Below are 26,362 nucleotides of genomic sequence, written 5' to 3'. Positions count from 1 at the left end.
GGCTGAAAGCTTCTACAGTACATACATATACAGGATAATCTTTCTGCATTCGTCTGTACCTCAAACTATTTATTCTCTGAGGATTTTTTTCCAAATCCAATTTGAGATGGCATCAGCCGCCGTGGGCCGGGTGTTTAGGTCGAAGCTCACATGCCGACTGCTCAGAGAGAAGCGGGAGCAATTATGAGTTGGTGAGAAAAGATAAAGGGCTTGATAGGAAAAATAAAGACTCACCTCACGGGACGAATTAAACCCCGTGACTTCTATGAGGAGAACTCCTCAGGTGGCCACGTTGCAGTGTTTCCCTGGCTCCCCATTCGTTTTTTTCACACAGACGGGCGAGCCGGCTATTTGGATGATGAATAATGAGTGACTGTCAACATGTCTTGCGAGGAAGGTAAAACAAGGAAGACATGGAAAATCTGCTTGATGGCTACTCAATCACTGCTTCTCCATCTCGACGTGTATACACTTATTCTGCTCAGGAGTTTGCTTCACAGTGCTGCCAAGGCATTCTCAAGCCAATATTTTTTTTTCCCTCCTCTTAATTAATTCTCTATGATTTAATAAGAGCTTTAACTTTTTTTTTTTTTTTTTGTACAAGTTCTGTTTTGGTTCAACTACATTAGGGCAAAACTGCATAAAGAGATTAAATAGAGGGTTCATTCCAAAGACCTGCATGCTCCAGCAAACTCTTCACCCTGAAAAATTCAAAGGAATTTAATAAAAGGCAAATCCAACTCAGGGTGACAAGACTATTGAAACGCACTGTGACTGCCTCACTGTCCATTAGCCACATGCTCCATCATTTCATCTTGACTTATATAGCCATTACAGGAGCGAAACACTCCATTTAGCATTGTTGTGCACACTTAATTTTCCCCTTGATCGAGTCTGCCTATTAGTGTCTCGCGACCTCGGCCGGGCTCGCCAGGGATGGAGGGATTGCTGGGGAAAAAGCACCAAAAAAAAAAAAAGGTCACACGCCTGAGCCAGCCGAGCCTCTGGGGTCCGAGCACAAACTCCAGCTCACAGTTAATTAACAGAATGCTTGAGACGATTTTCGTTAGTGGGTTTTTTTTATTTATTTTTTGGTCCCTTTGTGGAAAAGGAAACTTTCTGGTGATGAATAAAACATGCGGTGTACCTTGTCGGGATTATTTGTGGACTGACTGAGGCCAAGCGATGCTGTAGGAGGCAGCTCCTGTTTCATTTCTGTCCTTCGCGCCGCAGATACATGCATATTAGGATTCTGCTGGATAACTTCAAGTGAAAAAAAATATGTAACAAAAAAAAAAAAAAGTCTGCCTGTGTGCTTGCATGCTAAACAGCCAGCCAACAGTGTTGCCAAATGAAGAATCACTTGCTGTTACCTATCGGCCCCTCCTCACTCCTCACTCACATCCACAACTTCCCCATCTACAAGTGAATGATAAGACACTGGAGGCAATAACCGCTTTCTGCAACATCTCCCCTCTCCACTGCTATTAGACGAGCTGAACTTCAAAACAAGACAAAATGACATCTAAATTGGCATCTTTGGTCTGTCGGGTCCATGCACGGCCATTCTCTTGTATCTCTTTATCTTCCTGGCCTGGGAGGTGTTGTGGCTTCGATTCCTGTAACCTAGCTGATGCGAGAGTCTGTCAGCCGGGCAGAAGATGGGAGACAATGCAGGCTCCCGAAACAATAGTAACAAAAGATAGAAAGCTTGTAGGACCAAGTAAAAAGAGAGAAGAAATGGTCCTATATTCTAAATAAAGTGCTACATGTGAAGGTGCAGAGTGTGGGCTCTCCAATTCATTACCATGCTGGTTGTTTACTTCTATAATGAGATCCCCTATAATCAGTATCAAATCAGCTCCTCTGGGACACAACAATGAGAATTAAATGGTTGGGCTAACCATGGAGAATGAAAATGGAAAGTAGAGCTGACGGAGCAACAGGCGACCAGCCCTCCCGTTGAGCATTTGTTAGACCTAATTAAAATTAAAACACACAAACACCCCTCGGTCTAGAGCTACTAATCTGTACATCTGACCCAGTAACCCTGCTTGGTCCTCTTCTCATACTGTCAAGTAGGCACTCCTTAAAAAAACATTAGTGTAAAAAAAAAAAAAAATACACCGCCAGAAGATGTGTTGCATATGAAGGCATATTCACACAATTCGTGTCAGCGTGTCAAGACGTTCATTCTTCTCTGTGGCATCGCGATCACAGCTGCACAGTGCAGATAATTGGGTTGTAATTAGATGAGAACACACCATAGGAGGTCATGTAGAGCTGAAGCCGGCGTATCGCCGCTGGAAATGGGCTGTGAGGAAGAAAAATAGAGCTACACTGTGGCTCTTCTGCATGATTGCCCATCAAGGGTAGTCATACGAACGGCCCCAAAAATACACGCATGGATGTATGCACGTGTGCACACACACACACACAGACACACACACACACACACACGCCCACAAATCCTTCTGTTAGTGGGCCGTTAAGAGGAATTCACTTTGACACATCGCTGCATTTGGTTTCCACGTTCAGCCCTGAGGGAGGTGGCACCTTGCCAGCGCTGCACACTTCTGAAATATTAAGGTTCGAACCCATTGTTGGCTGCAAATTCCAGAAAAGTGCTGAAAGGGGACAGCGGAGAAAGGTAAGAATTATGTTCTCATCTTGTTCCCACTCAATGTCCCCCCCCCGCCACCCCCTTTTAATTTAAATTTATCTGCACACATATGATCCCACACATCATTACAGGGATTATACATAACATATAAAAATATGAAATTGTTTCAGAAACATGACTGCACACATATTTACATAACTACTGAGATGCATTAATTGCTGTACGTGCCACCGAATGGTGAGATCTTGTGTACAAACCGTGGGCCAGAATGTGAGCTGTGCTCTTGCATTAAATGATGTGATACAGTGAAGACATTCAGGGAGAGCTAACCTTACATTTCCTTGGTATTCTGCCAGGAAAGATGTTATCTTAAGAAGAACAAGTCATTATTAATGACCTTCAACTGGTCCCACAGAAAAAAAGGAAAAAGAAGCCAGATCATAAGTCAGAGGTGTGAAAAATATCAGTTCACCAGAACTTTTTCTTACAGATTTCACCTCGACCTAAAGTGTTCTCTGCTATCTGCCTGCTCCTAGATCAATAATTAATGACCGTGCCTCTCTGCCCATGCCTTAGTTATAATCCACGGCAGGAGAACTACTAATGCACAACCTCTAGGAAACTGATGCGCGCTGTCTTCAGTTCCCCCGATTCTGTTTTTAAACTTTATGTATCTTCCATAATATTTCATTATGCTCGTAGTGGCCAGAGTGATGAGGCGGCAAGAAAAAGAAAAGCGGACAGCCGGGTAGGTGATATCTCTCGTGTTTTGTTTATTCGCCAGAGGTTGGGTACATAAAAGGTGATTTATATTCTGGACAATGATAAGGTAAAGCCTCTTAGCACCCTGGTCTCTCAGCCAGAGATAACCAGAGGCTGGATGTGACGAGCATCCCTTCCCGTGCAAAAATGTTGGCTGCCTGGGAAACCCAGTGATCTGTGAAGCTCCACTCTCCGAGAGAATGATCAATACACTCCCATCTTACTATCTTCCCTCTAAAGCTCAAAGAAATCACTATCCGCTACACCGGCACAGAGGAGGTGTGAAGTGAAGGCGGATAGAAGTGGGCGGCGAAGGTGGTCAATTCAATTATCCCTCTGTCAGGGCACATTTTCTGTTCTAGACAACCGGAAAAATCTGGAAGAAAAAGCAATGCCAAACACGCTGAATTGCTGTTCAAGTCCCCAAGTCTCAATCACATTTCTTTCTCACAGCCCATTTTTCGGAGGGTTTCATATAGAAATAATACGCCACGTTCTGTACGGTTTGGAATAAATTAGCCTGAAAATCAAAAATTTCCAGGGCCGACAAAGGTCAACAATGCAAATTTCTCCGGAAGGTTAATAGGATCTCTGGTTGGAAATATCATCTTTTGAATACCTGCAGCTACTTATGCCTTAATGTGTGTGTGTGTGTGTGTGTGTGTGTGTGTGTGTGTGTGTGTGTGTGTGTGTGTGTGTGTGTGTGTGTGTGTGTGAGCCACTGATTGACATGCGCTTCTGTGCCGTGTGATAACAGCGGCGGGTGCAGGTGAAATACGTTCCCTTGAACCACGGGGTGAGTGAGTCAGAATAAAATCTGGGTTGATGACACGACCCAGACTCTGTGTCCCTCTTAGCAAATGTCACGGCCACTTCAAATCTCACCCATACTGAAGTCATTCGTTATGAGTCGATTCCAAATTATGAAAATTCTGCAAAGATCTCAAGTACTTCAAAAGAACTCAAACCAACGAGCTGGTGAAACTTTCTTACGTACGAAGAAAAGGAGAATGGAGACATTTGCTGTCATCAGTCTCTGAATGTCTCTTTTAAAATATCAGTTGCTTTTGATTTTTTTTTTTTTTTTATGATATCACAATGCGTTTGACTGCTATTGCTTGAAGCTTGAGTAATAAGCAGTAATGTCAGCGACACCTGACACCAATAAGTGTTCTTCACCGCAGAAACATTACTAATTCAAAATCCCTTGTCATTATTTTCACTCAAATTTCAGGTAAAATAAGGACAAACTACTGAAATTTTAATGGCGGCAATTGTGTGAAAAACTGAATTACCCCCCCCCCCCCCCCCCCCACAGAACAGTGCATACGTTCATGCATTTTCTTTATAAAGACACTGGGTAAATGTTAATCAGGTTAATTTGTATTTGGCATTTACTTTGATTTCAAACAGAAGAGAAGAGAGTGCATTAAAGCAGCAGCATGACATTTTGGGAAGTACCTCTCGTTTGCTTGTGGCTATTTTGAAAGATCAATACAGCTTTAAATGTCTGTGCAGTAAACATTTAAATATGTAAAGTTTAACAGTAACAGCAAATAGACCGGAGATGATGAAAACAGTTGGAGCGACTCTGCCCGGAGTTACAAGATTAATGAGCTTTAGAGCAAAGCGTAGGTGGATTATGTTAGATTTGAATGGCAGCCTTTAAAAAAAAAAAATTTAAATAATTTTTACATTTGCCATATAGTTTTAATGCTCGATTAAGTGGTTGGCGGTAGTTAAATATACATTACAGATGCTGAAGTGGTACAATTTGTCTTATGCAAGTCTAAGCAAGACAATCTTTGGCTAAATGTCAAGCTTTTTATTCTTTGCATAACATCTCTTATAGCTCCATCATTTATAATCAAGGGGATATATTTATGCTTAAAAAAAAAAAAAATCAACCTACACAAGGCCAAAAACTTTGAAAGAAAAGAGATTCTTTAATAAATTTCTTGGACACCGCCAAACATTGACACCTGAGCTGAGATATCAGTGATGGTGCCATGAAATGCTAACAAATTAGCCTTTAGCTTTCAGTGTGAGCTTTTAAAAACAACCATAACGCAACAGCAATAGAAATAGTTTTGGGACATTTGACTGTATTTTGCACCCGGAGGTTTCTTTAAATTCGTTTTATGATGATATTGATGTCATTTTCTGCCGTAATTGTTTGGTTTTTATGAAAACATCGACATTTTGATCACGTATGCTCAGTGCCACATCACAAGAAACCTTTAAAGTTTGAACTTAAAGGTTAATATGGCACCAATTTACTGGCGATGCCCTCTCAAAATGAGGTGGGCTGTATGTGGTCACTTGAACATTTTCTTTGTTGTGGCGCAGAGAATACATGATGAGAATGTGTATGAACGACAACTGGAAAATGGCTACCATCTCAACATAAAGCCAACTTTAATGATATCTCCCGGTGAAAAATACCACACAAAGTCCAAACAACTTCTTCTATAGCTGTTGTATTATACATGTTTTTATAAATTCACCCTGCCAGCATGGCTTTGAAGCTACTTTGATGGCAATGATGTAACTATCTTTCCAGGCAGCATCACTGATATCTATATGCTTTCGTAGAAGTTTGAACATTTATTTGCAGGTTTGGCATACCGGAATAGAGCCCTTTGCAGGCCAGTTTTGGCTCACAGGCTTTACGTTTGACACCCTTGATGTAACCCCTTCTTTCTACTGTCTCCTTCTTCCACACATCCTGCCTTACTGCGTCAATGAAAATCCTCACCGGTCTTCCTCTTCTCCATCTACACAGCGATCACCTCTCACTCAATCACCAAGCCTCAACAGCCTCAGCTCCGACACCTCCACTTTCGCTTCCTGTCTTTTGTTCAATGTCACCGTTAGTACTAATCGCCCTTTCAACCGAGCCGGGAGACCTTTCAATCCCGAATCTAAACCTGACATGCGAGTCACATCAGCAAACACGTGTTTGATATCTGAGCCATGCAACTGTAGCGTGCTGTAAATGGGATAATATACGTGACCACGTCCACCCCAAAAAAAAAAAAAAAAAGACTATAAATCAATATTACAAAGTGAACTTTTTGTAAAACAGCTGCGGAAATTAAAAAAATAAAAAATACAACATCTGTGGATCTCAAATTAAAACATTTTCTCCATTACAAGCAATCACTCTGCGAGAATATCACTAACAAACTCGAGCACAAAAAGTCATCCAAAGGTAACGAGGATAACAAATGGAACAAACACGAATGCGGCTTGCGTACGCTAATGCAGCCCAGCTTCCCTGTACTCCATCACCGGGAGGTCGTGAGCATTAAACTCAATATCGCTGCGCACATCAGACATGCACGCACTGATATACAATAGCAGAGGAGTCGGCTGCTGTAAACACCGTCTCCCAATGGCTACTACTCACAGAGCTGTTCCACTTCCTATTCACATTTCTATTGTAAACACCTGTCTTTTCTGCAGCCTCCCCCTCCTTCCTCTCTCCCTGCTTACAGGGACAGCTCATCATCCAGCGCTGGCTGGCTGCTTCACTACAGTAGCTATCAATTCTGGCTACATCTCATATTCCATTCAGAGGCAGAGTAAACACAGGATTCATGCAGCTTCTTCGGGGTAAACAATGTCTGACATTCTGGATAGATATCCAAGCAAAATCACAATAATAACGGAGAACGCCGGCAATTTATTGTCTTTAATCATATCATCAATAATTCAATACACTTTGGGGGGCAACGCATTTGAGTTCAGGCATTACGAACCAATCTTTCTTTTATTGTCTTAATCGTCTCGTCTTTATAGTTTGGGTGAAGTAAATTTGTTTCCGAACGAGTTCGAAAATACTTTTTGAGATTGTGGGAAATCCAGAATGGAAACTGTTCTGTAAAGTTGAGTCATGTCAAAAACACTCACTGTTTTTACATGTTAGTGTAAAAGTTGGTGTGAGTTTTGTGTACTGCAGCACAAAACTAGTCCATATTGGGTCAGATAAGTAAAATCTAGGTTTTTGACATAGTTCACTAAAAAGATGTTCAACTTGAAAATATGCAAAGATGTACAGTACCATTAAAAAAAAAAAAAAAATCTATGATAACAACTTGAAACAATCTGGACTCAAAAAAACATTTCTCAAAGCAAGAATATTCAACAAAATGCGATGCACTCTTTTGGACTGGCCTTGACAAAATATATAATGCAAATACAGTAAATTGAAAAAGCATTAAATAAACAAAAGGTGTATCTGTAATCAAATTCGCACAGCTATATTAGCACATCAGTGTAGAGCAGGTACAGTGTTTACGATCGAAATTAAGTAAGTTAGTGTGCCAACAATTGTTTATTGTTGCTAATTAAATTGAGGATGATAGGTGTGTCGTCTTGCAGGGAACAAGTAATGAACACGGGTGCTTGATGAAAAAAAATCTGAAAATTAGTATTTCCTCTTGTGGGACCCATTATTGTGGTGTTTTGTCTATTCAGCAGGACACATATTGTCGATCACACAGCACAGCCATAAAACATCCTCATCTACTGATTTCACTTTAATGTCTCAATAATTCATATTTTGTTTGTAATCCTGGAGAACAATGTTGAGGAAGTTAAGAGAATAATCAGCTCACAAAATATGGTTGGATAAAATTAGCATATAGATGGATGTTCTTAATGGAAACATATCCTTTAAAGGAGCTGTGCTTATTTGAATGAAGAGCTCCAGAATGAGAGAGAGGAAAAAAAAGATGCTATTTTTGTTTTCACTAAGCCTGTAGCCTACACAACACTTTTTTTATTGGATTCAGTACATGGGTGTGTTTGTGAGTGTACACATCTGTCGCCTTCTTAGTGCATGCTAAAAGTTTATATCCATTCAAAAGTCAAGCAAAACTAGATCTGGAAACTTTTAAAGGCATAGTTAAAAGACAAACACAAAACCAACAGCGCAAGAAACAGACAAGAAGAAAAGGAACTACAGAAACACACCAATGAGCATGTTAACTATGATTTCATGGTGCTGAGCTTGATGATGGGCAAAACCACTGAACCGTTAAATTAAAGTTAAAAATTCAAGAACAAGTCAGAGATTTTTCTGATAACGAAGGCCATTCTCACACTTGCTAATCATTGCATTTGGAAACAAAAACTAAACAGATCCCATCCGCAGCTGCGGGCAGCATTTAATTGAAGGAACAAATCTCACCAAACCATTCAGTTTGGTCTCCACATAATGAAATTCGCCACCCAAAATTGTTTATTTGACAGCTTTGACCTCTCTCACTCTTCATTTCCAGTGTAATGGAACAGCTTGTGGTGGGGAGCTTGTGCAGAGATGTGGATAATATCACAAGATTTACCAGTACTGCTTAATCTGGTGCTGCTCCAGCATGTGGTCACTGGAGCTGATGACCTATAGGCACTGTGCATGCAAGGCGGCGCAGGAAATATCGACTTGCTCTTTATGCTAATAATTCAACTACTACCCTGCAGCCTGGCAGATAAAGCAGCCATTGAACTGCAGATTTAAACATTTACATCCAACTTTACACCAAAACAATAGTGTAAAATTGTTGATTGGTGCAAACTGCTCGGCATCCAGCCATTTTCAAAGACTAACCTGCAAGACACAATATTAGGGTAGTGTGAAAATCAAAGAGCCGATTCACTAAAAGGGGCACAATTTGTTATAATTATCCCTTGATGTGTTAGTTGCTCAGCTTTATCTATGCTTTGCTGCACTCACACTGTGAAAACTGTTTTAAAAAAAAAAAGTCCTTTGAAAGTCAATGAAAAAAAACACTCAAATCTCAGGAGAAGTGGGGAGAGAATAAGCCAGACTGCTTTCCCTCCATAAATCAAAGCACATCACAGACAACCGGCAGCCGCTGTTGCAACAGGTTCGCTCACTCCTCCCTCATCGCTCCGCCCTTTTTCTCCGACTCCGGCATGCAAATAACCCCCGCTTCGACTGCGCTTGTTTGCCGAGGAATGCCTCGAGATTACCCCCGCGTTTAAACAAGCGCTGCGCGGGGCATCTCTCTCAAGTAGGCCATCTCAGATGGATGCGGATACAATGAGCGTTTAGCGAGCAATCTTCTCTGCAGAGCAACGGCGATAAACATCCTGCTTCGTCTGATGCGACCCCCCCCCCCCCCCTCCACTCCCGCATTTGATTGCTAATGTGGCAGCAACACTTTCAAGAGTAACTCTATTTGTCAGTGCATCTGTCAAGCCGGAATAATTTGCTCTGCGGCCCTCTGCTGTCGTTACGCGCTTCCTGCCCGCGCGCCCATATCCCGCCTGCATTGTCGAGTAATTGTCCGCCGCACAGTCCCGAACACAGCGACGAGCCTGTGACTCTCTTCACGCAGACACGTAGGTGATGCTTCTAAGAGCCCCTCAGATTGTCACCGTGTCACCAAGTGGACGGCTGCCAAGAGATAGCCGGCCTATCTCGTTTAGACAGGAACAAATGAGGCGAAAGATAGAGCTAAAGCCGATCCGTGCCGTCCTGACTTATCGCTCTGTCCAGAGGCCGTTCCAATCTGAATGTCCGCTAATTACACAAGCCGCTTCGTATGCAATATTTCCTATCTCGTGTGTAAACGTGTGTAAATGTTTTGTTTTCCTGGTGCAGAAAGCTAATTTTGTAAAAAAAAAAAAAAAAACACTCAGCAGGTTATTTACATTTCTACAAGTAAATATAAGAAGATGAGGAAAAGAAGGGTTTGTTAACTCAGTTTGCTGTCGGGAAACATTTGTTCCTCTTGAATGATGCCTGTTTGCACTGAACCCATTAAAAAAAAAAGAAGAAGCTGATTCAGGAGTTTCAAGGTTATCATGACAGCGGGACAGCACACGACAAAGGCTTTCTTGATTGGATCCATACAGGTGACAGAGTTCAATCGATAAGCAAATGAAAGGCATTGTAGTGGTCATGTATGCAAGTGTCTGAAGTCCCGTTTGTGTGGCAAGAAAAACCTTCCCATGCCCTGATTTTCATTACCTCCGACTCATTTATCTGTTTGTTTGGACCTGTTTATGTGAACAATGTGATATTAATTGACATCTGAAGCTCTTACAGTCCTCGCCAGCTTTAGTCACATAATACTGAAAGTCCCAAAAGAACAGCCGGATGTCAATTCGTGCTAGCGTGCGGGCAACGGGAAATTAATTAGGAACAACTCAAAAGAAAGAAGAAACTCAATAGAGACTTTTAAAGAAACACGCAGACAGGATGACACGCTGTAAAAAATGCAAAACCCAAAGGATTTTAAAGGCTGAAAGTGGGCAGAGTCAGACTCACCTGAACCCACAGTTTTAGAATCCAGGTCTCCTGGTTTATTCATGCTTGCCATCACCGTGTAGAGAAAACTATTTATCTCTGTTTCTTAGCTGTGAGCGCATGTTTCCACTTTACCTACAAGGAACAGATCCGTGTAGGAAAACAGATCTCGAACGAAAGCAGCGTAGTGTTTTATTTGCCTTCTCAGCAAAAAAAATATATGAAAAAAAGGGGAATTTGCTCATAAGCTCAGATGTAGATTGGATTGAATATGATAGATGGTAAAAAGCACAGTCAGACAGGCTGGGAAGTGAAGCTGTCATTACGTGACAAAATAGTAATTAACTGGAAACTTGTTTTCACGTTACAAAGTAGAACAGCAAATGCAGCATTTAGATGTACACAGAATCAAAGAAACTGGTATGAATATACATGGGCAATGCTTTTCTGACCTTGGGTTCTTTCTTTGTATACTTGGATCCACATGATGCATTATGCAGATGCACAAAATGAAGTGCAGGCAGCTTTGCACTCAGGATTTACTGAACTTCTAAGATCCTGTATGAAGCGTGCTAAACCGCATGCTCACGCTTTCAGTCACATGCAAACAGAAGCACTGGGAAAACCACAAGCACAGAATGAAATGCAAGTACCATGGAGTGACAAAGTGAATTGGCATTTGGTTAAAAAAAAAGATCTGTCACAGACCTAAGAGTTGCTATATTAAAAATAAAGGAAAAAAAAGAAGAGCAGTAGGGTTCAGGAAACATGATAATGCACCAAGACGATGTACAACACAGGAAAACCCTCATGCGCCTCCTTTTTAGGTGTGATGTAAGTCACATTGTACATAAACCGATATATAACCGCTTCCCAGTTTTCTGCACGGTCTAAAACAAACCTGATATTCCATATTATTAAAGTCAAAGCCACTAAATCAAGGGTGTTAAACAGATTTTAATTCAGGGGCCACATGCAACTTCTCCTATGGCTGTTGCATGATGGATGTTTTCATAAAAGCAGGCCTTTGATGCTAAATGCTAGTTTGTCAGCTTCAATGGCAATGTCACAGTGTTGTGTTGTGTTGCTACTCTTAAGAAATTTGTTTGACATTTTTTTTTTTTTTTTTAAATCTATGTTTTCTTGTAGTTTGGCCAGATTAGGCCTTATGTTTGTCACCCATACACCAACGAGTGTGTGCCAATCTACACAGCTCTTACACATGAAGATTAGTGCACCTGTTCACAGATCACGACACAACATCAAGTTTGCACAAGTATTTATACACGCAGACCTTCATGAGATCTCGACCCGTAAACCTCCTGCTCGCCAGCTTTGCCGCTGGCGGCACTGTGATTCTCAACGGACACAACAGTCTGCATCTGCCATGGACTCTTGACATTATGAGGCTCTGAATCACTGCAGCTGCACTCTCCATCTCTCTGTTAGCAGCCACGACGCAGAGTGAAACAGTTTCAAAGTATATTGATGTTTTGGTTTTCTTCCTCACCAGAGCGGAGCCTCTGCAAATAAACGTGCCTCTGTACAAACCTATTCTTGTCTTCGGGATGAAAATGGCAAGTGATAGCTGAGAAATTCAAATGTGCATTAAAGCTGACCACCCACCACATTTGATATGATTCCTTAACCAGAGCCAGCTCCGAGGCGATATTGAATCAGCTGCAAAACCATATTAATAAACCCATTCAGATGTAGGCCAGCATGAAAAATGATTGCTTTTCAGGAACATTTCTCACTATAATTATGGCCACAACATTTGCGTGACTTATTCACACTAAATTTTCCTTATTGGGTTCGATTTTTTATGAATTTTTTTTTTAAAGACACGGCAACCTGACGGCAAAATGAGGGGATTTGTCCTTGACAGCGAAGTCATTTACGTGTCGTTCCCAACTGTGACAGGTACAACGAACCCTGAGAAAAGATCGTTGACTTTATTATTAAAAAAGAAAAAAGAAAAAAAGAAGCAAGACTATGGAGAAATCTTTCATCCTTCCACCAGACGATTAAAAACAAAATAGCAAAAAAAAATGAAAGAAACTTGAAAACATGCTGCAGGACAACATTTTTCCTCTCACATCTCTGTGCCAAGGTAAGCACTTCAATGAAAAATGATGTGCAGGGGGTTGAGGCTTTTGAAGACAGAGAAATGATTTTCCAACAGAGATGTGCTTTTTATGGGCCAATTACCAGCCTCTCAATAATATTGACAGAGGCCAGCAAACAGGCATGTAAGCCGTCACATGTAAAATGAGACCTGTCACTGTCCTTGTCTTTATCACATGGGTAATTTGGCTTTTTTTCCCCTCATCTCCATCTGAAGCCTGATTAAACTCCAGTTATGAATCCGCAGTGTGAATGTGCTGCTCAGACAAAATGCAAGTTTCGTGCATCCTGCACTGATACAGCTACATTATGTATGGCCACTGCAGAATATTTACACCCAGCCTGCTTGTAAGCATCTTTTCTTTGTACTCAAGGGTAGAGAGCATTTAATACATACTAAATGCATAAATGAAGGAGGCCCATTACCTCCATTATGACTGGCTCATTTTTTTCTCATAAAGTTTGAGAACAGCATTGAAAAAAGAAAAATGTAAAGCTCACGTGTGAATGAATAATGCAAAACAAACCCATCCTAAAATCTGCTGTATGTGCTTAGCACAGCTAATCAGGCCTGGGAGTTCGGAGCTGTCAAAATGAGGTAAAAAAAAAAAAAAAAAAATCTTACTTATTTAGTGAGTTTAATCCTACTGTCGGCTTGCTTCTCCCCAGGTACACCTGCATTCACATTTCATCTGTTCATCTAATGCTTATTTATCTCTTTCTTTTTTTGAAACTAAATAATACGTCTCACCGCTGTTGCGTAGTATTGCCACTGGGTATTACTCTAACAGCAATTACAGCAGAACTAACACTCGGTGCGTTGGCAGACTGAGTAAGCGTGGAAAATCCTTTTAATGCTAAAAAATGAGCTGCAGCAGGACTTTCAGGCTGACCAGAGCTCAACTGGCCTCCGCAGTGGGTCAGTTAATGTTTTTTGCATACAGCTTTAGGCTCCGGTTGGGCTTATGTTTGGTTATATTTAATTCTATCTTCATCATTAAATTCCCACTCTCACCTCCGTTCAAAGTCTCATTTATCAGTGCCGGATGATACCGCAATGCCCACTGGGAAGTAGGATGCGATGCATTACATTAGTCGGGAGAGTGGTCATTAGTGGATAAAATAAGAAGCAGGTAAAAAAGCTTTTTCAAAGTGGCTTTTTCTTCTGAATTGAATTGTGCATTTTCACCCCAAAATAGGCCCGGATGATTTTTGATGTTTGCCCCCAGGAGAAAAGCAAAGATGACATGATGTGGATGTCACGGAGCGAGTGGAAGATCCGAGAGTGACGGTGAGTCACCTCTCGGGGGTAGCCGTCATCAAACATCAATGAGTTCACCTCTCCCTTCTCCTGGGAAAGCGGTCCGCCCCCCTCCCCCAGGCCACGCTCATATGCTTGGCTTCTCCCCTCTGAGGGATAGGACAACATTTTGGAGTCTGCCAGGCTGTCCCTCTCAGAAGGGGGACTGCAAGGAAAATCTGCCCAGTCCCATCTGTTTGCACTCACTTGTGAATGGTGCCCAAGGAACAATGTGCAAACCAGTGTGAGCAAACTCAAAAGAGCAGTCGCGATGGAGATCCAGAATCGTGACGAGCAACAGCTGAAATGTGCTGGAAATGACGGGGGGGGGGGGGGGGGGGGGCATTAATGGGCTGACCCGTTAGACACGGCACCGTGTCCTTTGCTGAAATTATCACTGGATAAAGCGCGGTGATAAGGATTTGTCTCACCACGCTGCACCCACGACTGCATACACAGGCAAAAGGTCCATGTTAATAATTACTTTGGCTCAGTGTGGATGAATGAGATCGTTCACTGACCCCATAATGAACTCCTCAAATCCGGCTGCGTTACCTGCGCCCAGCTCCCTGCTCTTTTTTTTTTATTCCACAGCCATCTAAAGTCGGCCATTACTGAAGCTCGGGTGGCCTAATAAGAGACATGGAGACATCTGTGCCGGAAATAATGACAACTGAGTGGGACTGGAAACAGCACACGGCGAATTGCTGTTATGAATTCCTCAAAACAGCAAAAAAAAAAAAAAAATTAAAGAAATTAAAGAAAAGTTAATGAATGTTTTCTTTCTCCTTTGAAGCAATATTTACATGACTCATATTCCGTGACAGGTAAATTACGACACAGGCGTAATACCTGATCATCATTTCAAGGAAAATACGTACAATTACTGACAAGTTTACCGCATGCCTGCCGTATTTCTAGCATGCAATAAAACTGTCAGGGCCACACTAAAATGTGAGATCTAAGACATCCCTCTGTGCCCCAGATAGAATACCGAAGGGATGGAACGGGGGGCTAGTTTTACATGCTTCCTTTTTATGTAAGACTTAGCATGCTGCAGGCAAGCAGACTGCTTCAGATTTATGATTTCGGGACACATAGGAGCTTGATGTCTTCTGAAATAGAGCAGACGCACAAAGCAAATGTTCTTCCATGTGTGGAAATACAACTCATAATTGCAAAATTGATGTAAAATAAACAAGTGGAACCAATTGCTTTGCTTGTGCGATAAGACGCGGGCAAAGTCAAGGGGACAGTCGGGGGGGGAGAAAACAAAAACCAAAAAAAACAAACAAACGATACGATAAGGAAAAGGACGAATCTGCATGCATGAAGAACAGCAATAATCCCTATTAGGTTTACACAGCCTGTCAGCCAGTCAGTTATCTCGGCACTGTAGCAGCGAGGGAGCTCGACTAGTTACTGCATTGCTGCTCTTCAGGGAGAATATCAGAGACTGTTGTGAGCACACCTCATGCACATCAAATAGGAGTGGAGCTCAAATTGGATCAGACATAACGAGAACACTGCAACAACCTCCTCTGATGAAGATCTGGGCTTCACTCTGGAAAACGACAACGTGCTCATACATTCTCAAATCACAACAAACCCTCCGATACAGTAGTGATGATGGTTCTGAATTTTACATCACCTTACATGGCGTGCGCCACTTTAAAATGCTTCATTAAGAAATAAAACATGCTATGCGCTGCCGGGCGACGATGTAGTCGGGGGAGCGCAGCAGTGCACTTCCTTCTGGAGAGCTACAATATGTTGCGTTTTACGGCTGAGTTGTAACACGGCGGTAATCTGCAACGGTTCGACTAAATAAATCAATAAATGCGCTGATGTTCCGGTGCATAAATCTGTCTCTCGTTTGTCACGGCTAACAGCGCAGACACAGTGGATGCCCCTTCGCCGCGCTAGACCTCCGTCCGGGTGCTCATTGCCATTCAGGCGGCGGATGCCTCGAGATCCGGACCCAAATTCGAGACGACACATTTAAAATACACACATTTGGAGTCAATCTGCTGCTCATATTTTCCCTCCGCCGTGGTGCGGATTCCCAGTGTGACCTGGGTCTCTAAATGTTGTTTAGAGAAGGGAAGAAGATAGATGAGTGGAAACAAGCTCTCAAGGATGCTGTGTGGGTTGTTTGTGTGGGCTTACGGTGGGAAAAGAAGCAAGCTCTATTGAATCAACTCAGGTAGTGGCCCATGGGAAATTGGTCTTGGAGTCAGCCATTGATGCACCCTCGGCCCACAGATGATAATCTCGAGAGAACCTAAAGAGCTAGACCTGCAACGCTGAGGATTGTTTTCTCTCGAACTCAACTCCACTTTGGGCTTCAGTATTTTGAAGAACAAAAACATTTTCTTTTTGTTTGACACAAGGCTTATTTTTTTTTTTTTTTAAACACAAAACCAACAGATTGAAAAGAAAAGTAGATATTTGAAAACAAACCATACACACAGCTTAAGGGTAGCTCACACTAGATGTTCTGCTCTTTTAATTAAATATGAGCAGGGCAATCTGAAAGGGAATTTCACCCCCACCCCCCTCGGACGATCAACAGAATGATATTCTGTACACTTCCTCGATGGAGCTGCCCAGTGAGGAATGACTGGGAAACATTGATTTGACTGTAATGCGCCTTTTGCTGTCAGAAAAAACGCTGAGTCGCTAAACAAGCATGCTGTTCTAACATTACATTAATTCACTGCCGAGGTGCAGATCAGCATTGATTGTTTGTTTGTTTGTTTTGTTTTTTCTTGAGGTGAAAAGCGGAGGTGAGAATATATACAACATAAACACAGTTTTCAGCTACTCCTGAGGCTCAAGGACAAAACATCACAAAGAAAAAAAAAATGTCCATTCATAATGCTGCCAATTTCAAACAAAGTATGATGCTGGAACAATACCAGATAAATAATAAATAATTATGTTTTGCAGACAAAAAGCACTTTTTTTTTTTGAGCATTTGTTGTTAATTTTTTATTTTGTTTTTTAAAGCCAAAGCTGTAAGCAGGTAATCTACATTAGGAGATATTACAGAAGCTGCAGCTGCTCTTCCAAAGCTTAAATCACAGAGCTCAATGTGCCTGTTTTATTATTTTCTTGCTTAACTAATTCCCTTCATGTCCACAGGTGCTTCAAACTTCATGATGCCTGAAATGTTCCAAGATAACTGAAAAAAAAAAATGTAACAACTGTGCTCATTTCCCAACTAAGCATTTTTGGTTTTCTTTTCTTTTTTGTATGAAAATAAAAATGCTTTTTTTTGTTGCACCAAATGGAATTGTGAAATCATTTTCTGCTGTAAAGCTGCGAAAGAGCCTGTTGACAGCTTCTCCAATAGGATTGGACAGCAAACAGACGCCTTGCACAAGCAGTTCCCAATTACAAAACGCACTAAAAATAATGTATAAGACCTTTTTGATCAATAACCCAAATGCATGTCCTATGATGATATTTTCTGTTTCATTGTTCAGACATGAAAACACATTATTGACTACAAAACGGAGATGCTGCCTTCTCTATTGCCTGAGGTGCACAACTTGGCACATAGTCATTACAAAAGATCCTGCTTATATATGCAGAACTAATGACACTCATCGTTTCCCCTCGTTTCTCCATTCTCTCTGCTCTCGTCTGTATTTAGAAAAACACGATCTCTCTTTCATGTACGGGAGCATGTAGGAGATGCTAAATCTCTGGCTCGAGGCTTGTGTGGTTCAACCTGTTAATATGCCAACTAACACCATCATGGCCACTGTGAACATGTGCTTTTCATGTGGCATTAACCGGTCTTTCAGATATAAAGCTCATTAAAGTATATACACAAATCCCTTGGATCTATTTGTGCCAGCAACAACTCAAGTGAAGGTCACTTTTGCATTAGCTTTATAAATAAGAGCGGAAACTCAATCAAGGATGTACCAAAGACATACTTAATGCACTATGAGTTCTGCTTCGAGAAGCCACTGTTTTGCCATTTGTTTCTGGGATGTTCGCCTGTCACTACAAGTCAGTACTGCAAAGCTAAGGCCGTAACCACCGGACTGGATGAAAACTGCACCTGCAGACTTGCTGCTTCATGTTAACTGAGCAGGACAAACTTCAAACTCCATATTCAAAGTCTCCAAAGGGCTTACGTCAGGGGTGTCAAACACATTATAGTTCAGCGGCCAGATTCAACTTAAATTTAATGTTGTGTGGGCTGAGCAAGTAAAATGGTGCCATCTCTGAAAGCTTTGAAGCTTTTGTTAATGTAATGGATATATCTGTTTTTTTTAACCACCAGAAATTACTACAATCTCAACATAAATTGTAATGATACCTTCTTGTGCAAAATACAGCGAGATTTCCCCAAAACTTCCCCTATAGCTTTTGCATTTTGCATCATTTGCATGGCAGCGTCACTGATATCTCAGCTTGGGTCTCAGTGGGTTTTTATGTCTGCTACTTTTGAGAAATATGTTTAAGACAAACCAAAAAATAAAAATAGATGTATTCTTGGAAATGTTTGCAATTTGCTTGGTGGTTTCGTATGCTGGATTGGAGCCTTTACATTATTAGGACGCGCTGTTCAAAAATAGACAAAAATAAAAGTCCTTTGCTTGCATGTTTGTGGAGGTTTATTTAATAACCGTCTTAGTAAGTTATTAACTTGTTGCGGTTTTGAGTGTCTCGTGTGCCTCGTAATCATCCTTCTATAAAAACGGACCTGGCAACAGCTCATCAAGTCTGAAACCCCTCCCCATTCAAACGGTGATGAGTGATGGGCTGGGGATCTTAATTTCCCTGAGAAAGCACCACCTACCTTCTGCATTCAAGCTTAAAATGCACCTCCAATTCTCCCAGTCTATTACCTCGACCCCCTAGAGTGAAACACAGCAGCTCCATATCCCAGCTGATCTGCAACATGAGCTAATGAGCTGAGCGGCGCCGCACAGCACGGCCGGGAAATCGAAGCAGCCAGAGAGAAACGTGTAAATTAGAGCGAGCCCCCGAGATGATCCACCGGACAGTGGCAGGCATATGGAGATATTTACCGAGCAGGTCAGCCAAATGGAAGCAAGGCCCGGTAATCTATAGGGGATGGTAATTACCAGACTTTGTGATTAAAGTGCATGCAAATATAGTGATATTCGTTATGTAAATGTTACAGAGAAATTACAAGGGAAGCTCTCTGGGCTAGACACTCTGGTAGTGAAAACCTTTTAATGAAACTCAAGCCAATTACAGCATATAAATGTCTGACATGCATTATTACTGAGGATATTTAACTCATGATTGGTGGGATTGACCAGTGCATACCTTAATCCTGATAAATCCACTGGCTACTTCTCTCTGGAGTGTTAGATTGGAGAAGACACCATGGTCAAGACTGATGCAGTGTTCCGCCATTTTAAACTCGCAGTCCATTCAAGAGTAACACGGCGAATTGATGGAATTAAATGTATGTGACAGCACAGCATATAGCATACAGCTTGTTTCATCATCTCGCAGGGAACACTGGAGTACCATCTATTTCCCTGCCTGTTTCAGCTGGCAGTGAGTGATGGAGTTCAGCTGTGCTCCTTGTCAAGAAGAAAGGGGAAAAGTTTGCAACAGTACATGGTCTCTTGGGCCATAAAAGATGACTGGACTTTTCATGTGCCGATACAGGGAATGAAAAACAGGCAAATTGCTTCAGTACCTTAGATGGAAACCCCAGGGGGCTCCAGTCTAAGGTGGAAGCAAAAGGACAGCTTGTGTGGAGATTTTTTTATTTTTTTTTTTAATGGAGTTTCTGCAACCAAAGGCGGGCATTCACACGCACTAACACAGTTCTTATAAAGTCTGTCAATAGGTTTACTCTTCACAACATCAAAGCATGGGTACATTTGAAAACGTAAATGTCAAATTCAGTGATGAAATCGATGAGCAAACTAATCTCTCATTGCCTTGGACCAAATGGTTTATAAATCCCGCAGCAATCCCCTAAGTAAGCACAGGAATTCATGAATGCTAAACACATTGGGTTTTCTCTCCTCTAACAAAGCAGCAGCTTTGATATTACCACCCCTCTTGTGCTTGTAGGACATGACTGCTGAGCTGACACTTTCCTTTTAAATATGAATATCAAATGAGACTTCAGCTTTTAATAAGGCATGGTAATGTCACGGATAAGCAGGACATATTTAACAACCGCGTGACCTCTCTGACAAATAAGGGAGCTTCGACGGGATGCTGCTCATTGTGATGCAGTAACCCTTGCATGCTTTTGTTCAGCATCACTGGACAAGATGAGTAAATGCAGCGGAGGGCAATAAATTGAATCTTGAAATGGAGATGTTAGGAGCCGAGGCTACACATGGCAGTGCGAGAGGTTGAAATCCTTGCTCCCAGCAAGAACGCCAACACTGATGTGCTCTCGAGGCTGACACCAACAGGACTTAACATCAATCACTTTATCAGGCTGGTCAAGCAGACACTGGAAGCATGTATGAGAGAGACAGAGCACAACAGAGCCCCATTCCTACTAAATTGCACTCTTTGTCACGCCACAAAGGTCATTTTCTTTGATGATGCCAGCTTCGGCTAAGAGGAGTCAGAAGGAGTCATGCTCTCGAGCCTTGACCGCACAACCCAATACTACTATAATCTGGCCGAAACTCCCTCTCCAGCTCAGACTCCTCTAATCCCTCATAAGAAAGAAGGGCCAGATGGTCATGAACAACTGCTGGGGGGGCCTGAGGATGAGCGCATGTATGGAGATGCCTGGAGTGCCTGCGACTGTTTACCTTGCGCTTCAAGTTACACTGTAAGCTCCATGCAGCGGATGGTGTGTGGGTGGTGAGTGTGCTCCCGCGGATGGCTGCTCCGAGTGTGTCCACAGAGCAAGTGTGTGCTCACACATGTGTCCACAGTCAGAAAGAAGAGACCCCTGCTGTACCTGGTGTTGGGTTACACCGCCCCCCCCCCCCCCCCCCCCCAATCCTGAGATGAGGATGAGATGTCAGGACTTAAAGAGGCAAACCTCACTACCAGCTGCGGTAACCTTGTGATTCCTGGAGTGTCAGAGGTAGAGCAGAATAGTCCCAGGGGTGTCAGGATACCACATGCCTCAAGCCCTCCTCGCTCAATGCCACAGTGCTCAGGCACCCCATCCCAGCCTGTCACTGAGGGGCGAACCCTTTATCCATAGCGGCCCCCACTGCGGCCCCGGACTACTGTGTGCCTGTCAAAAGACCCGCAATGAGTCACGGGCTGCCACATGCTGATAAGACTGACCCACCAGCCACATGCTGCATCCTCACCCCCACATTACCCCTCTTCCTCCTCATGGGACTCTGATTAAACTGTCATTAAAAATGATACCATGTTGGAAGAAAAACAAGAGTGTTAATCTGCGGGACTACAAGAGTATACACATTGTGGATACTCATTAAGTGAGAAAAAAAAATTCAATTATTTCACAGCAGGGGACGAGCTACACTGGGGAAGGTCCTTAGCCATTTAAATTCCCCTACGGACCCTCACAAATACCTTCATATACACACACATTGTGACAACAACTTTCAAAAGGAAAGACCTTCTACTTGCTCGTAGCGTGTCTTGGTTACATTTCAATTAGGTTCCACTCAAATCAGCAAAATCCAAAGCCTCTTTTCTAACACCTGATTAGTGATGTGCAGTAGCTGGTTAACATTGGCAGGTTTTTGACACTGAAAAGGGTTAAGCACAAAACGAGTCTTAAAGGGACCTGAAAAGCAAATGCTTCATTCAAATCCCCCGTGAGTGACTCTTAGGAAGCTCGTGGATAATAATAACCTTTTGACCTCTGCTAAAGGCCAACTTACACCAGCGCTCCTAGGAAGCTTATGATCTATTACATGAGGCGATCGGGCCTGAACTGATACACAGGCAGCTGATGAAGTGCCTCTGTTGATGGAAAGTCTAATATAGCTCTGGACTGTAATATTCAGGCAGGGTAATGGAAAATGGACTTTCACTCATGGTGCATTTTTCCGCTCGAGCGACCTCGAATGCACCTTTACATGATCAGTCACATTTACGGACACAGTCACACGACAATGGTGTCACCTACCGTGCAAAGGTGCTTTCACACCATTGGGAGCAATTTTGAGCTTAGTGTCTTCTCCATGGGAGCTCGAACTAGCAACACAGGGATTGAGTGGGTTTACTCACTGTGCCATAGGCGGGTAGTGGTCAGTACTCTTGACTCATGGTGTGAATATCCCTGGTTCGAGTCTTTGTTGAGTTTGCATATTCTCCCTGTGTGTGCGTCGCTTTACACAGTCCAAAATCATGCATTTGAGATTCTTATTTTACCCTTAACTGCCTGTGGGTGTGAATCTAAGTGCGTTTGTGATAATCTGTCTCTTTGTGTTTGCCCTGCAATGGACTGATGACATGTCTAGAGTGTGTCGCTGGTTAGCTGGGAACGGCTCCAGCCTGACGAGACCCTAATTTGGATAAAGTGGGTATGAGAACATGGATGGATAGATGGTCTGTAGCATTCAATTCTCAGCCAAATAAAGTGATTCAAATTACAAACGACTATAGAAAGCTGCAAGGGGCTTAACTTGTGTCAGAAGACTGTGTCTGTAGTGGTGGTTTTATTGGCTGAACACAATCTAAATAGGAACTTACTTCAACATTACATGCTTAATCAGGAAAGCAATTTCTGTGTGTGTGTGTGTGTGTGTGTCCTTCTGCTAAAAGAGAAGTGGGTTAGACTTAAAGTAGAGAACACATTCAGTTCCATCTAATCAGTCCTGAATAGGCTGTAGATTGTACCCAAGGAGTATGCTTCATCTAGACTTTTGTTTGGTCATTAACATTATGCGTAGAAAGGAGTGACAGCAATTTTCACAGCATTTCTTTCCAGTTTTGACAATTTCAATATTTGAATACATAATTTGTGCTTTGAATCAAAAACCTCATTCAGTTAGAGTGGGATATGAAAAAAAAAAAAACACTCCTTTATGGGTATGTAATGAAGCTTTCAGTGCAGTGAAACATGCATTTTGCAAAAATGAATAAGCACTGATTGATCTGTTATGAGGGTGGCAGGAATGTAGGAAATTGCCCAAATTTTATATCGTCAAATCAAACTGCAAGGACGCGAAGATCGGAGCAACTACACATAGAGTGGGGGGAAAAAAAGCTATTCAAATCAAAGTATGCCAATATCTCCAGTCTCCAACACGTCATCGGTGAAGATTTTCTAACCCACTTACTCCCTGAAGCAAATGTGTGCATCGTCTGAGGTGCAATCAGGAGCCCTTGGGCCATTTACATGTCTTTGCTAATCAAACTTACTTCAGCCTTTGTGGATGGGTTAATAAAATAAGAATGACATCGGCAAATTGCCCTCAAGCACCAGCAAAGGGCCACAGCTCAGTCATAAGACTGTCCATGAGCAGCGTTCCTTTAATATGAGAGATGGACAATGGGATGAGGCTGGTGTGTGTGGTGGGTGTATAAGTATGTGTGTGTGTGTGTGTTTTTTAATGGCATTCACAGCTGGGCTCCCACTAATGCCCACCGTGGTGTCCCAGTTAGCAGAGCTCTCCACCCAGTAATATGGTGGGATGGGGCTTGTAGATCCCAGAGTTGGGATGTTTTTACGCTTCATGCTTCACTGCATCCACACAAAAAGACTTGGCCCATAACCCATAAGCCCTTTAATCCATCCTGTAAACATCCAGGGGATGCCCACTTTTACAATAAATGCCCATGCACGGGACACGCTGCAGAGACAAACAGTGGCTTCTCTGGAAAATTCAATGGTGGCAGAAAAAGCACCGCTATACAAAGTCATTATCAATTACATTGACTGTACGCCTTATTACTACTTCTTACAATAGGTGTCCTTATTTCATCTACAGTGCTGCACCATTCGAAAGCACAGACATTTAAATTATTTCTGACCACCTCAGCTCAAATCCCCTGGCTGCAGTCTGCAGCTCATCACTGTTGCTGTCATGTGGAAGACTGCACTGGCACTTTGCTTGCATACCAAAAGCAGTATTGTATCTTCACAGTAAATCATATAACCATCTGAATGAGTGACCCTAACGAAACCCCCCCCCCTCCCCTCCCCAACCTTCTGCCAAATACAAAAGGAGACCTGGTGCAATGCCACTGACTCTGTCATGACATCCAGGAATAGCAACATGCAGAGAGAGGAGCAGGCATAAACACCCTGATGTAATTAGAAACGCATGAATGCCCTGACAGACATCATTTTGTAATACAGCAAAACTTCCTGATTCACATGTCCCAAAAAACCCAAAACAAACAAACAAACAAAAAAAAAAAACTCACACAGTGATCCATCATATTTATGAACACAGATATAGATAATGACTAATACTGACTCACTCAAGCCAGATTCCCGCCGTCAGCATGGTCTTGTAAGCCGCACAACATTAAAATCAAGCAGTATGGAGACAAAATAATCAGGACACAGGATGCCACTTACCCAGAAGATGAGATTGAAGATGAACATCATATACTTCAAGCAGCAGAGGCAGCCTCTTGCCATGTTGCACTTCTTGAATTCTAAAAGGAACACAAATGATAGATCCAGGTAAAAGACCACGTATTTACTGCCTTTGGGTGAGCTGTACTTGTTGTTGGTCTTGTCTCCTGCGCCGGCGTCAGCTGCCGCTCCAGTCTGTCCCTGCTGTGCGTTTTTGCGCGGCCCCGTGGAGCCGTAGAAAGCACCAGCAGTGAAGCCGCGGCCGCCAAACGGGCGGCCAGACGTGGAGGCTTGAGCAAAATCGGAGTCGCGGCTATCTACAGACGGGCTACGGTGAATGGCTGACTCCTCACTGCTGGACTTCTCCATGCTCTAGGGCTGCAGCTGCTGATGAAGGGCTCTTTGACGCACAGTCTACCATAGTCTCAGAGATGACAGGACAGAACAACTTCTCCTCCGAATCTCCACTGCTCCACACGCTGAAGCACCGAAGGATAAAACGCACACCGCCAGGCAACTACATCCACCTCCAAACACAAAACACACAGCTGGACGGGGGTAAAGTCTCCTCGACAGAAGCGAGTTGAAGTGAACCCGCTCAGGCACCTCTGGCAGCTTTAAGTGTCCCCGGTTCGCTGCTGTGATAATCCTGAAGTGGCGGTGCTGAAGGGTCCTGTGAGGAGCATTACCACCCCTGCCTTTAGGCAGGACTCTTGTAGAGAAGAAGAAGTTGCATCCACTCCCGTAACATCACTCGCCTCCAGCGAGGCTTACTGCTGAACCCGGCTGCTCCGCCGGGAGTGAGACCCCCAGTGACTTTCAGCTGCTCCACTTCCAACGTTGCCTTGCTGACCTGGTAACTTTTCCTCACTCCTCTCTTCAATTCCTTTCTCAGTCCTTTTTTTTTTCCCCCCCTCCTGTGTGATGCGCTCTCGCTTCTCTTGCGTTTATCTCCCACTGCCTCCTTCCGAGCGTGCCTGTCTCGCTCCGATTCTTCCTGTGTGTGCGTGTCCTCTCTAGTGAACCATTCTGTGCTCAGCAGCTCAGTCCTCCGCACTGCCTGCGCTCTGCTCTCCCAATAGCAGCGCACTGGCTGATGTGCTATTATCGGCAGACGCAACTAACGGGCATTCCCTATCTCCCAACAAGAGCTTTGCTCTCCTCCCCATAACTCTCTCACTCGCTCTCTCGCTCTCTCTCTCTCTTCCAACCCCTCCCCACTGCCGAGAAGCCAATGCAACAGCTGCAAGCCTGATTCAAGCTCCTCCTCCCTGCTCCCCGTATCTTTATTAAGGCCATCACTGTTTGCTTTGACTATACATGCTCAGCAACTTCATCTCCCATCAGGGGAATTGTAGGGGCAGAGATGGGACCAACACATTTAAATAATCAAGTGCAAAGGGAATTCGCAAGAGTGTGAAGGGAAGAGGAGAGAAAAGAAATGAAGAGACGATGCGAATGTTGAGAAGAAGTGTTGGAAGCTGTGAGGCGGGAACTAGTCTTCTTTTGCCTCTGCAGAGCCTCGACTGTCAGCCTTCTGATGACACTGACACCCGCAATTTCACACATGCCAGAATAGCTCCTGGCAGTGTTTTAATCTGCAACGTCATCGATTAATGTCACCATAAATAACCGATGGTTAACTGACAGCAGGTGATTTATCACAGCTTTCTAAAAAACTAACTTAAAGCCGCACGCAGCTCCCACTCGATTCCTCTATTTGATGGGCACAGTGGCAACAGTGCTGAGCAACCATTTGGTCATGCTCGTATT

General features: G+C 43.0%; 1 protein-coding gene across 1 annotated transcript in view; it reads right to left on the bottom strand.

Moving 5' to 3' along the window:
• Positions 1-25,646, bottom strand: part of tspan9a (tetraspanin 9a) — a 72,968-nt gene extending 47,322 nt beyond the window's left edge. Inside the window, exon 1 of the mRNA XM_080504894.1 lies at positions 24,590-25,646. Within this exon, the coding sequence (XP_080361020.1) occupies positions 24,590-24,958 (369 nt within the window). The 5' untranslated portion in view covers positions 24,959-25,646. The remainder of the gene's footprint in view (positions 1-24,589) is intronic.
• Between the last annotated feature and the right edge of the window lie 716 nt (positions 25,647-26,362).

Source organism: Blennius ocellaris (genome assembly GCF_963422515.1).
Source record: "Blennius ocellaris genome assembly, chromosome: 11".
NCBI lineage: Eukaryota > Metazoa > Chordata > Actinopteri > Blenniiformes > Blenniidae > Blennius > Blennius ocellaris.
The sequence above is the reverse complement of the archived record's forward strand: the minus strand, read 5'-3'. Positions and strand labels throughout refer to the sequence as shown.